This window comes from Lissotriton helveticus, chromosome 11 (assembly GCF_964261635.1).
Source record: "Lissotriton helveticus chromosome 11, aLisHel1.1, whole genome shotgun sequence".
Lineage (NCBI taxonomy): Eukaryota > Metazoa > Chordata > Amphibia > Caudata > Salamandridae > Lissotriton > Lissotriton helveticus.
Window position 1 is genome coordinate 858,789,534 of NC_136072.1, and position 12,130 is coordinate 858,801,663.

General features: G+C 40.9%; 1 protein-coding gene across 2 annotated transcripts in view; it reads right to left on the minus strand.

Annotated features, from left to right (window-relative positions):
* The window catches only part of SUDS3 (SIN3A corepressor complex component SDS3), a 204,677-nt gene that overhangs the window by 25,550 nt on the left and 166,997 nt on the right, over positions 1–12,130 (minus strand). For both annotated transcript variants that reach the window (XM_078667091.1, XM_078667092.1), the window contains exon 12: positions 4,669–4,753. In XM_078667091.1, the coding sequence (XP_078523217.1) occupies positions 4,669–4,753 (85 nt within the window). The remainder of the gene's footprint in view (positions 1–4,668; positions 4,754–12,130) is intronic.

The following is a 12,130-nucleotide window of genomic DNA, read 5'->3' on the forward strand; positions in this document are numbered from 1 at the left end:
TACTGCACTAGAGATTACAGCCATAGATAGTGCCCTTAAATATGCATAGCCCTCTTGATAAGAGCAGGGCCTAATAAAGTTCAATGTAGGTTTAATAAAAAGTGCTCTAGGGTATTCGTACAGGGAACAGAACAACATCAAATGCATTGTACTCTGTTTGGTCAGATTATTACAAGGACAGGGGGCTAGTCTCTCACACCAGCCAGCCAGTTTAGGATAGGCCACTAAAAGATGCGTGCAGCGTTCCTAATTGAAATCTGGTCAACAGAAAACGCGATTATACATGCGAAGTAAAAGACAAATAAAATTGCTGGGGACCTAATACCCCATCAACTAACGTTCCCCTGCCCTGGTCAGACATCCTTAATTCAGTGCGGTATGCATTTTTTATAATCATTTTCATATTAGACTCAATAGTAACTAGGTTATTATAACATTCCTCTAGGCCAATCGTATAAAAAGTATCCCTAACATAACGCAGTCAAGGGAGTTACATTGTATTATCCAGGTTGATACAATCTTTAAGGATACTCCTAGTGAATGTCAAAGTCTCTGAAGACCGGATTTTCGCCCATAGGATAAGGGGTGCAATGTTTATCCTATCTTTCACTTATTCCAGGCCCACCTCTGAATGGCGAAATGAGGTTGAAGTACTACTCGGAATCATTGAAAACCTTTTTTTTAATTTGTTCTCTATAACTTGAATCTGATAACTCTTATGACAACCCCATACTCCGGCCCCAAAAGTAGCCACAGATAAACATTTGGATTTATATAAAATTATCATTTCTGTAACCAGTTTATGTCCCAATTTACAGGCAAAACAAAACAGCCCCTTTGTTATTCTACTAGTCTGTTGGGCCCTTGTCATAATTAGTTCATCCCAACTCCAGGATTGTTTCACAGGGAGACACGCCCCCCCCCTCCCCCGAGATCAGCGCAACCTCGCACATAACTAAGTAAAGAATTGGAAATACGCTAACCACTTTTTTACCTGTTTGAGTGTAATGTGTGTCTTGTGGATGTCACAACTTGAGTTCTGTGTTACTAAGTATATAATTCACACCGCGCATCCTACCGGCATGTTTTAAAACCTTCTAGGCACAACCACTCGCGCCTTGCCTTGGAAGCCCGCACACACCAGTATGGAGCATACCACCCATATATGAGTGCAGTATTGAAGAACATAATGTGCACCCCCACTCGATGGAGGGGGGTTGTTGTGTCTAACGCTTTCTCTCCATTTTTTCCATTGCAGATATACGAGAATTAGCGATTGTATGTATTATTAACACATGCTTTATTAGCAGCAGCGTTCACTTTATTTTTTCACCATCTTTATTTCTTTTTTTCACCATCTTTATGTTCCTATTAAGGTTTATCTAGGAGTGGCAAACACACGACTGGTCCCTGTGTGGTCCTGAGGAAGAGCTAGGGGAAGCTCGAAACATGTTGATCATACACTGAATTCCTTCTCAATTAAGTCAGGTTTTTCAGTGTCAACCCCATTTTTAGACATACCAACCTAGGAGCAAGCATTAAATTGTTTAGGCCCACTAGTAAGGTATTTTTAATCACTTTCTACCCACTCCACCACACATTGCACCACACATAGTCTTCCACAATAAAGTGCTCCTAAGTAATTCCGCAAATCGCAGCACACCCAAGTTCGTAGAGAGCTGGGATGGCCCCAATGATGAAGCATATCATAGTGGGGAAACCCTGGTGAGTGAGGAGACTCAAGAAAGACATTTTTCTTTCTTCCAGGCTTTTTTCTGATTATATTGGTTAGGAGCCACATTCTTAAGCTAGGTCTCAAAACCCAATACCTTGGGTTTTCTTTGATTGCATACGTAAGGAGGGCGACCTAGTCTTACACCCTCCTCCTCCCCCTACCTTGTGAACTAAAGCGCACAGCCACAGTGGTGGATTCATGTAGCCTGTGTAATAGGGTAATAAGGGGCTCTTCAAAGCCCATTTCACTCATCATTGTCCATAGCTTTCCCCTACAAACAGTGTCAAATGCGCTGGACAGGTCCATGAAGGCCAGGTGAATCGAGACCCCCCCCTGGCCTTCATGTACCTGCCCATAATCAGGGACAGGTTAAGACATTGTTTGTTTATGCCCATCCCCTTTCTAAAACCATATTGGGTATCGCTATTAATCCGGAAACATCAGCCCATGACTCCAAACATGCTAGAATCACCCTTCCCATAACCTTACATGTGACCTCTCAGTACCAACATGTAAACTGCCATTGCAGGCTGCTTGCCATTGTGCAGAGAAAAGTTTAGACACGTATGGCACACCACCTGTGCACCATGCCTGCATACACTGCATGCAATATAGGTAAATCACCCCTACAGCCCTACGGGTGCGTGCACTCTACTATATATGTTGGCATATCAGCATGAGCAGATGTGCCCCAGTGATGGCTAAGTCGATTCTTAGATATTACAAGTGGAGAGGGTAGCCATGAGTACATGTGGTGGACCCTTGTATCTATGGCTTCACTAAAACTAGAGATGTTTGGTATCAAACATCTCGTATTAATAAACCAACACTGATTCAAGAGATGGATTTATTGATACATACACCCAGAGGACACCTTAGAGGTACCCCCCGATAACCTACCGACTACAATTGTGCTGGCTGACTGGTGTAGAGTAGCCTGCCAACACAGAAAGGTTTCGGACTCCCTGTAGGTGAGAGCCCATGCACTCTGAGGGCAGAAATAATGCCTGCTCCAGCCAGAGGTGATTTCACTTCCTCCAAGCAGGACGTCTAAGTGAACAGCATATCAAGGCAGGAGCTTCAAAGTCCTCTGCTGCCTTTCATATGCAACCCAAGGCTTCCCCAGACAGGGGAAGTGCCATCCCCAGCACCAGGCCCATTTGGTACCAGGACAGGTAGAAATCTTTGCTTGTCAGGTGTCCCCCCCCCCTCCCCCGTCCAAGCTAGTTCCACCCCTACGGTGGGCTACCTGATGTGGAACCAACTATTAGATTTCCACCATCTTAGTTTTGGTGAAATTAGGCTCTATGGATCAGTGTTATGCCCACTTCCCACAGCAAGCGGTCTTATAGAGGGTATAAACACCCTAAAGGTAAGTAACCCAATTGCTACTAACGGTCACTCCCCTTAACCTGTGTATTTAGGTGGCACCCCTGAAACCAGAAACATGGATTTGACAGATCAAGAAGAGCCACAAGAAACGGCGAGAACCAAACACTGTTGTGGACTTTTTGCGCCAAACCCTGCCTGCACCAGTCTTGAAAATCGTGATCAGTGACTCGTGCTGCAGCGGTACAGCTTCCAAAAACCCAAAGAGACTATCAGCCCTTTGCAGCCCTTTGCAATTGCCAGTAATCTCCCTTGGAGTGCAGGAGCTACTCCCCTCCAGTCTGCAGGTACTGAAACCGCAAAGTCTGGTTCACCGAGTTGCCGCTCCCCAGCCAGCCCGAAACAGCCTCCCAGGAAGAGGACCCTATGCTCCCGATGATCAGATCTGTCCCACCAAGTGAGAGGATACCAGGACCAACTGGAGCCTCACAGGAACATTACCTGGGTACCAGACCCCTTGCAGCAAACAGAGCTATTGAGAGTCCAATCCAGACTCCCACTGCACCGGACAGAGCAGCTGTCGAGGGACGTCTGCACCACAGAGACCCACTTCCAGAGTGGCCCAGCTGTCCTGATTTTGCACCCTCAACCGGCAAAACCGACAACCACAAGGCCCAGGGACACACAGACAACCTTTCACTCTGCACCCGAGCGCACCTGCCCGGGTACTGCTGAATCTGCTGTGCCCCCTTGTTCCCAGGAACATTGTGACCAGAGCCCTCCATTGGGACTTTCCAGACTTGTCCCTAAGTCACCCTCTGCAGCCTGTTTCTAGGTGGTCCCCCTTCTTTTCACCAGCGTAACTCACACAGCTACTAACCCAAACAGCACCTCTGCACCTGGACGCCCTAGGATAGGAAAACAAATGACTGCTGATGGTTCTTTTGACCTTGGCCCCCTACGACTTTAAGTCTTGAAGGAGACCCCCAGAATCTGGCCATAAATAAATGTATGCAACATATGCCTTTTCACCCGTAGGAAAGCGATGCTGCGTAAGGACAGATTTAAGTGAACTGTTTACTTACCTGATTTAAAAAAGTACTTACCTTATAACAGTGTTCTTGGTATCAAAGTTTACATAAATGCACAAGTTAATTTTCTAAATTGTCTCGGATTTATTCTGGAGTTATGTGTCATTTATTGCCTCTGTGAGTACAACAAATGCTTAGCACTACCCTCTGATAAGCCTAAACTGCTCGCCCACACTTCCACAAAAGAAAGCATTTAGCATTATAATTTTTGCCTCTGTAAACCAATAAGGGTTCCCTGGTCTCTTTACACAGTGTACCTCGTTTTGGTCCACTCTATAAAGAGCCAGCTTCCTGCACATACAACGTATAATACATTTGCTCTCTTTCTACTTTCATCGGCCACGTTTTTAAGCACAGACACAGAAGATCTACTGCATGTTTTCTGCAAAGGCCTGGATTCAGTTTTCGAATGAGACAAAAACATAGTGATCACATATTCACGAAGAGACATTTCATTCCCTTCAACTTCATGTGTTAAAAAGGGGCATAGTGCATTTGATTAAGAGCACTTACTTCATTTGTCCCAACTGAACTGATTACACAACTAATCTTTGTGTTTTCTTTTGATTCCAGATAAATTGCTTGGCTTTTGTGGTACCTGCAATGAGGAAAAGAAGATATATGATCAGCTCACTTTTGTGAAATCTTTTAAAAAGCGTTGATGTTTTAAAAACATGTTAATATGACAATGGATTTACTTGTTTTTGCATAATTATGTTTAAGAAAACAGCTGCACACTACCCCTTCGTACCTGCAAAAGGTCAACTGGCTGGCTGGCTGGCTGATAAATCCCAGAAACTGGAAGCATGATTTAGAGACATTGCCAAATGGTCTGAGGAGATGCCTCTGAAAATGTGGAGAACTGATTCTAAAGAACTTGAAGCTATAGCAGGGCAGAATCAATTTATTGGAACCCTACCATACTCCCTACCCCCCCCCCAACACCTTCCATTTTATATTTATGTATTTATTTATAGTTAAGCATGGATGGCAGGGTGCTAATCCTATGCTTAAAAACTCAACTCGAAAAAACAGAAAGATAGACATTAGAGGTGAGTAGATTTGGAGAGTGGGTGTGGTGTTGTATAGTGTTCCGTATAAAATAACTCCTCGCCACCTAAAACTTGTTAACTACCCAGGGTTCCCTGCTCCCTTTTTTTACATATATATGTGGCACTGTAAGCCTGAAACTGAGTGATTTTGACTTATACAGGTCGCTCTTTATGTCTGGAGTACGCTATGCTACTTTGACAAGCTTTAATAAGAGCAAAAAACATGTGCCACAGGTTGCTTTTATTCATTCCAGGTTGGCTTCAACGGTATTTTACTTTAATAGTGTGCCTGAACTTGTAAAAGACTTATCGATTTTCGTCACCGCGTGAATGGCGCTTCTTAATTCTAAGCTTAAAGACTTTCCTCGAAAAATGGCAAAAGACTTTGTTATGCGCATACCTGGAGTGTCAGTAGTGTAAAGTGTTCCATATAAAGGTACTACTGAAGAAACCATTATTACTATTATTTTTTGTTATACACCAGAAGTATTTCTAAAAATACTTGATTGATTAGATGCATGCAACTGTACTGAAAAGGCCACATTTTTAAATGAGCTGCTGAAACCATAGAAGCAAATAAAACAAACCTACAAATGTACACCAATACTAGCAAGCACAAGTAGATGGTAGACCCCAAAATAATTTCTAAGCTTGAACCTAAAATCTCTTTAACCAGACAGATTGTATCTTTGAAAGATGTGATCCGGAAACAAATCCTACTAAAGAACCTGAGAATCTTTATCGCATTCATATAGAACTGTCTCTGGGTCATGTAAGGACTGGTAGCATGAGAGTAGATATCAAATGTATAGATGAGGATTTTGTATTAAAAAATTCTGTGGCTAATGTCATTTTCATGTCTTAGAATACATCACAAAAGAACAAGTTATGCTCTTTCTGGTGCATACTCTAATTGCAGATTACTCACCTTGTGTATACCCCCAGGCGCCAGAATGGATCTGCATCTAGTTGTCCACAATTCATGATGATCCACTATATAAACAAAAAGCAAGCCCATCTGCACTTGCGCACTGTCAACCGCAAGCCATGCAGTGGTGATATCAACTATGTTCTAACTGTCTTTGTTTCAAGTCACCAATGCAATCCCTTGTGCCAATCACCTTTAATACCCAATTCCCTTGCAGAGTGTCCTCTAATTTCTACATAAAAACCTCTTTCAAATCCTTAAGCTAGCACAAAATGATGTAACCTACATTAGGAAATTAAATATGGAAACCAAATTGATGACTTTAACGATTTACATCAACTGGACCTGCTGTTATAAAAGTAATCTAGCTCACTGAGAATAGTGTGGTTACTTCTAATTTTAAAATACTTACAAAAAAAGTAGAGCAGATGCGGAGTCGGTGTAGCGAATAACGCGCATGGCTCACTAAAGAGCAAAACACTTAACAGCTGAAATCTGAACTAGAAAGGTAATAATCTGCAGATTGTAGTGCTCTTGATTCACATGATGTGTACACTCCCGCCATCTACTCTTGGGCACGGGCATTATAAGATGTTTTTTCTTACAAGTAAAAGTTTTGGTTTCAAAGTGATTACTGAATCATGATCCCTCATCCGATATCCACAAAGCAAAAGGATAGACTTAACCTAACATTGCTGTTTTCCCTCCCTCGGGTTCAGACGTATATTTCTTGGAACTTCAGGTGCATTGTCCAATGAAACAAAAATGTGACACCGCAAATGAACCCCCACTGCTCCAGTGAATGACATAGGGTACAGACTACCCTCGAGCGAAAGATCATACCAGAAAACCTTGGCGCAGGTCATATACAAATGACTCATGCAGGGGGCAAGAGGTGTGTGGAGAAAAGTCCCTTTAAATTTTGTCAAAACTTCACTAGTAAGTTCTCGTGATTGGACAAACATAGGCTCTATAACCTTTGTCTCCCAAGGACCTTGACGAGAGGAACTGTGGCTTTCTCTGCATTCCAGTATTAAGAGACTCTTTGGCACCAACGCGAGAGGCAGTGGGCACATTATAGAATACAGCACAAGGATCGTTCGAGCCATTACTGAGCCTAGCATCAAGGAGGGGGCAGGGGAGTCACAGCTTCATTTTTTCAGGGACCCAAGAGGAGCGAAGTCCTAAGTATGTGTCTTTAGAGGGGTGAGACAACACACTTTGAGGCTCTCTCTAGGTCTCGACAGCGAAATAAGCTTTACTGCCTCTGGATGTGTAGGCGATCGGTGGCATGAGTGAAATGTGGAGCCGGAACAACCTATCTTTAGAGAGATGTCTGGGAATACATCACCCCTGGATGATGCTACTGCATACCACATAGTAATCTAAAAAGCATATGCGCACCAGAAAGTGGAATTTTTTGTTGTGGAAAAAAAGGAAGATGTTCTTGTTGAAACCATTCAACATGACAGGTATGTGCAATACCTACACATGGTATAAAGCATGTTGACCAGAGTGGCTGGTGGTACACACAAATGAAAATCAAGGAGGCCCCCTACTGGTAATGATTATGGACCAGGGGAGAAAAGAAGAAAAAATAGAAGGTCCTATGGGGAGCCACAGTGAGTGGTATCCGTGTCACAAATACCCATGTGAAACCTATCCTTAGTCAGTGATACCAATCACACATGAAACAAAAAAACTCTACCTATTAATTTGTCAATGAATTTCTTTTTGTTGGGCACTTAGTTAGCCCCAAAACACAGTGTTAAAACAATACATACAATATAATCTTATAAGTAAGCAGTGAAGAAGCAAGAAAATTTACGTTACTATCAAAAATAGTTTTTAATCAGTAGTTCTATGATCAAATACAAAACACGATTATACACAAGAATACTCATATACAGTACATGGTATTATTTAAAAATACAAGTTAAAAACAAATTCATAAAATGCTCAGAAGAACAGTTGTCGACGTGGCGTTTCGGTAATGTGTTTTAAACCTTCATCAGGACAGTTTCTCAGTGACTAAGAGGTATGATGGTCTTAGTGTTGTACTGGGATGATGTCCAGAATGATAAGGCAAGGAAACCAAATTCTAAAATTTTTGGCTGACCTTGAGATAAAAACAATCTTTATTAGTTATGTGACTGATTCACACTGGAATAACAGGAGCCACCGATCTCAGGATACTGTCTTAATGGAAGTATCAGGTATCATTGTATGGCAAATCAATGCAGTCACGGACTTTTTATATAGGTTCCACGTGTGCGCACTGTTTGAGAGGGGGAAACAAAACCTCCCTCGCTTGCACCGATATTAGATTATATCGGGTCGGCCTCCCTGCTCCTATTCAATCCAGCGTCTCGGGGGTTCCGGATACCATGGTGGTACACACAGCAAGGAAAAGAAATAAACAGGAGAAACTCCACTTCCTTAGGAGAGTAAGAGGGGTGATACCTTTGTGCAGACAGTACATTTTCTTTATAGATCACAGTCTTTGAATTAAAAGGAGTGCAGGTATTACAATCCTCTGACTTATGGTCTCTGGCAAAACACAACATACATACTTGGTGTTCACCATTTAGGGTGAACTTTCAATTGGAATTGAAGCAGAATTTGAAGAGTACAAAAATCTAAACTGGCGTTAAAGAGGCTCCAAAACAACAATCTTGCCTATACGCATTCTTCGACCCAGTCAAAGCTCGTCTTTGCTTGTAAATGTCTGGAAAGCTGGTTTTTCAATGTTCTCTATTGACCAAAACCTAAAGACCCAAGCAAAGTTGTCAGTGAAAATCATTTTTTTGTCTAGAGCTCTGAACCTAATAAGGGGAAAGGAATCCAAGAATTATGTCATGTACGGGGGCATTACTAGCTTACAGTCAACGTCATGAGTGAGTCACACAACTTTTAAAGATGACGCTAGACTTCTGTAGGATTAAGTTTCCTTTATTCAGCGCAAGCGTATAAGCATTACAGCGACCACAAGAGTTGCTGCCTTCTCTCTCCTCTCTCTCATCCATCGAACGTCTGAAACCCTGTCACATTCTATATTCTAATACTTTTGATCTATCATACACGGGGAAGAATAACCTCATTACTACACATCTATCTTCCCCTTTTACAAAAATGAATTTTTTTGGAACAAAAATTACATGATACAACAGTTCTCTTATTTAAACAATGACATACGATCCATACAATATATATAGAACTACATTACTAAATCCCTACATTTATGTACAAATATAGTCCTCAAACCTTTTGGGTTTGCAAATTGTTCTTCTATACCTTCCATATTGGTTTTTCAGTTGTCCATTATCCTACTGATTATTTGAATTGACACCTTCGCTCAACTGGGTTTCTACCCTCATTCCATTTGCATTAGAAATATCATTTGTTTCCTTTGAATTCTCCAACATGTTAACATCATCCATCAAATCATAATTACGTCTGTCGTTCTTACTTCTTTTGCATTTATCACTTTCTTTGCTCCCATACATGCAATTAGCCAATCTGCTTAGATGGCAAACTTTCCCATTACTGAGTAATGCAGAGTTACTGAATAATGTGTATACTTTAAAGGGTTCTGAAAATGTACTTTCTCCTTTTTGTACCTCCTTTTCTTACACACAAAAGGAGGTACAAATTGGTTCTCTCAACCGGAACAAATTGGTTCTTGCCATCCTATGAGAACAAAGGGACTTTTATCAATACTTAGGTTAGGAGTAATTCTGAAAGCCCTCAACATGTTCAACATTTTAGTCTACTAATTCAGATTTTTACTAATGGGTAGTTGTATGGAACCCTTGATTACTCTACTAAAGTACTCCATAAGGCTGTTTCCCTCGGGATAGTACATTGATGTGGTCTTATGAAAAATGCCATTTCTTTCCAAAAATACATCTGACAAAAATTGGGGAATCATTGTCTGAAATTAAACATTTAAGTAAACCTTCATTTAAAAATTCCTTGTTTAAAAATGTATTGTTCTTTGCTTTCCTGACTATGTACATTTACGACCATTTAGAAAAATCATCCTCCATTAGGCCCAATATGCCATCCCTGTCTTTTACCAAGGCATATTGCGACAAGATATGGGTAATAATGGTGGACAATATGTCCTCTGCGTCTTATCAGAACTGCTGCATTCCATGACCAATTTTTCAATATTACTATTCAAATCTGGCCACCAATAAATATTTGTAATTCTGTGTGTCGTTTGTGAAATACCTAGGTGTCCCTCGTGACAAACCCCTAAAAATAAATAATCTACAAACCATAGGGTGGTACAAATCAAATTTTCAACACCTTAGTAATACACCTTTCTCGTCACTCAATTAATTCCGTACTTCCCAAAACACATGTATATCTCTGCTCATTTCCGTTTCTCCAGCCATCCATCATTAACATGCTTGAGAACCTGTTGCATACATTTGTCCATACTCATTAGTTCCTTACATTCATCCATGTCTATGCCCACCACCCCTTCATCGAATACACCTGCTACACCATCATCTTTCAAATATTGTTCACAACTATCATCAGCAGGTAATAGTATAGAACTTAAAAAAATCTACCATTCTATTGATAACCTCTGGTATGCACTGTATGTCAGATAAAATCCAGCACCTTGATGGACATACGAGCTAATCGAGGAGATGCTATTTGCAAGCCTTTGGTAGAAAGAAAGTTTGTCAAAGGTTTGTGATACATTTTTAACAGAACATTCTAACCCCACACATAGTGTCGAAAATGAATAAGACCCCATCGTAAGTCTCTCTTTCAATGACAGCATATTTTTATTCTGCAGGTGATAGAGCCCGTGAGGCAAAAGCCACCATCGATTCATTCTCATGTCCATCAAATTGAGAAATTACAACTCCTAATCCTGTTTTGCTTGCATCTGTAGAAATGCACATTTGTACTTGGGTTCAAAAGCTTTCAAGTTTTTAAGCTAAGTTTTAAGTTCAACAAACTCCCTTTGACATTCAGCAGACCACATTAATGTAACTCTCTTTTTGAGCAAATTCTTGATGCAATACGTCTTTTCAGCAAAATTACTGACAACTTTTAAGTGAAATTCTACTAAGCCCTGGAATACTCGAACATCATCCTTGCTTGATGTCGGTGAAGCATTACAAACTGTATCAACCAACAATTGCTTTGGTTTAATCCCCTTCCCACTGAGATTATGTAATAAATAGGTTACCTCTTCCTTAGCAAACTTTCACTAACCAAATTCTACTGTCAGCCCCTTTGATTCTAAAATCCCCTAAACTTACTGTCATGTTCCTCTCTAGATTCACCCATGATAAGTATGGTATCCTGAAAATACAGGACTTTATCCATTCCTGCAAATAGACTGCTCACAAGTCTCTGGAACATGGCAGCGCTGATGCCAAACTAAAGTCAACTCTTAGAAATTGGAAACATCCAATGGGAGCTATGAAGGTCTATTTCCTGCATTCTGGATGTAGTTGTACCTGATGATATGCTGACTTTAAATCCAATGTTGAAAACCAGTGTGTACCCTTAGTATTTGCAAACACCTAATCAATCCTGGGTAAAGGATATGGACCTACTAGAATATCTGTTTAATTCTCTAAGGTCAAAACATAATCTGACCTTTCCATTAGACTTCCTGACTACTACCAATGGTGAAACCCATTCCGGGGATTCCACTTGTTCAATAATGCCATTCTCGATCAAATATTTCAATTCCAGAGTAACCTTCTCTCTAATGGAAAACAGACTATGTCTCACTTTGTATATGCGTGGTTTATCTGATGGATTTAATTCAATTTTATGGTTTAAATTTTTCAGCAGCCCGAACTTCCCGAAAATACACTAGGAAATTCACCTAGAACTGCTTTGCTAATATTCTTATCTATCTGAACAGACAACATAGGAACACAGGTTCCCCATTATTGTAATACAGAATGACCCCTAATTCTCCCTGATCATCCCATTCCAGCAATGGTGGGCCCTT